The sequence below is a fragment of the Carlito syrichta genome, unplaced genomic scaffold (genome assembly GCF_000164805.1).
Source record: "Carlito syrichta isolate Samal-C Ts95f unplaced genomic scaffold, Tarsius_syrichta-2.0.1 Scaffold304722, whole genome shotgun sequence".
Lineage (NCBI taxonomy): Eukaryota > Metazoa > Chordata > Mammalia > Primates > Tarsiidae > Carlito > Carlito syrichta.
The window spans coordinates 459,721-461,622 of record NW_007248818.1 but is presented as its reverse complement, the minus strand read 5'-3'; the positions used below and the strand labels follow the sequence as shown (position 1 = coordinate 461,622).

The 1,902-nt window shown below is 66.6% G+C and overlaps 1 protein-coding gene across 1 annotated transcript in view; it reads left to right on the top strand.

The window, feature by feature from the left end:
- The window catches only part of DOK7 (docking protein 7), a 27,188-nt gene that overhangs the window by 13,907 nt on the left and 11,379 nt on the right, over window positions 1-1,902 (top strand). Inside the window, 1 exon segment of the mRNA XM_021713760.1 lies at window positions 297-416. Coding sequence (XP_021569435.1) covers window positions 297-416 — 120 coding nt within the window.

The following is a 1,902-nucleotide window of genomic DNA, read 5'->3' as shown; positions in this document are numbered from 1 at the left end:
ACAGGTGGAGGCAGCAGCCCCCAAGACGGCGTCTGCGGCAGGCACCTGGCTGGGTGCAGCCCGGTAGCCTGACAAGTTGCCCGTGTCTAGAGCACATGGCAGAGTCTGCTGGAAAGGCTGGGTCTGGGGGCTCAGGGGACACTTCCTGGGGCCAGGGGAGGGGGGTCTGTGGGCCCTGGCCAGAGTGTGCTCGGGCTTCCTGCCTCCCCACCCTGAGACCCCTGCGCCCCTGCTGTGGGATCCCCCAGCCCATGCTCGGCCAGGCTGCCCTCAGGGTCTCTGTCTCCCCTCTGCAGGGGCTGGAGTCTTCTTCCTGTCCTCAGCCGAGGGGGAGCAGATCAGCTTCCTGTTCGACTGCATTGTCCGAGGCATCTCCCCGACCAAGGGCCCCTTTGGGCTGCGGCCGGCCCCCCCAGGTGCGTGCAGGCGAGGCCGGGCCGGGCGAGGCGGGGAGGGCGTGCGGCCACCCTGGCTTGACAGCCCCGTTGGGCGGCTCCCCTTCCCATCTGCGGCGAAGAAGCCCGGAGCCAGGCCGGGCCCGTCGCCAGCATCTCCCCTGTGCCCACACCCACAGACTCCTGGGGCTGGAAACCGCTGGTTGGGGCTTCTCAGCTGCAGCGGCACCCAGGATCTCGGAGACCTAAGCACCCCCCGCCTTCCAGCGTGGGAGCGGGGAGAGCCTTGCCTGAGGTTGACAGCAGGAACAGCTAGTGGTCTGACGGCAGCCGGGGTCAGGGCCAACTCCATCAGAGCCCTGTGTCCAGGCCGACGGCCGCCTCGTGAGGTTGCTGGTGTGGGGGTCTCAGTGTGCAGGGACGGGTGCCGGGGCCACACTGAGCCGGCCTCGCCTTGTCCTGCCCCTGCTCCCTGCTTATGGCCGGGCATCATTCGTTAGGAGTCCTTGGCCAGAGATGTTGCTGGACCCCAGGGGGACCGCGGTGCCCGGGCACCGTGGGACCCAGAGCAGGGCAGGGCTGTCCTGGATGGTGCTGGGCTAGGAGTCTTGGATGCGTTTTATCCGATGCACCTCTTACGCACGTGGACAGCACGTGTCCTGTTGTGCAGGAGAAGGCCAAGGTCTGGGCTGCAGGTGGGTGGTCAGTGAGCTCATAGCTGGTGCTTCCTTACATTGGCGCTCCAGCAGGGCATGGCAGGCAGGTTGCCCTGGGAGGATAGAGGCCAGCGACATTAGAGTCCCACAGTGGGCACCCTGGGTCCCATTCCGCCAGCTGCAGCCCTTGACGCCCACTGTCCACGGCCAGTGCAGATGCGGGAGACGGCCGCTGGGAGGAAGAGGCAGTGCCTGTGGCCGGAGCCTCCCCGCCGCCTGGCTCTGCTGGATGGTGCGGCAGTGCCCCCTGCTGGTGTTTTCCAGCCTTGCAGCCACAGGCGTGTGTGGATGGTGTGGACACGTATGTGCATGGTGCAGGTGTGCAAGGTGGGCAGGGACAGTGTTTCTTCCCCAGACATGGCTCCGAAGGCCCCTGGGATATGGTCTACCCCGGGGCATGGTGGCGCCCAGCAGCCACTAGGAGCCCAGAGCTGGACTAGTGGAGAGACTCAGGTCAGGGGGACGGTCCTGGGCCAGGAGGGCTGGGCTAGGGACGTGGCACTGGGCAGAAGATGCCAGGGAGGCTTGGCCCGGGGCAGTTGTCCCGAGGCACAAGGGGTGCCACTGCAGGCAGCCATCTGGTTGTCCCTCAGCAGGGCCCGTGCTGATGGCTGGGAGGGTTGGACTGACCAGAAGTCCCAGACTCCCTCCATCTAGCTGGAATCAGCCAGTAGCTCTTTCCAATGGCTGCAGGTGTCTCCCGGTGTTCCCCCCAAGGTCCAGCCGAGCTGGGGCACTGAATGGGCAGCACCAGCCAAAGAGTTGTGGGTCCCCGCCCCTGCAGAGTGGAC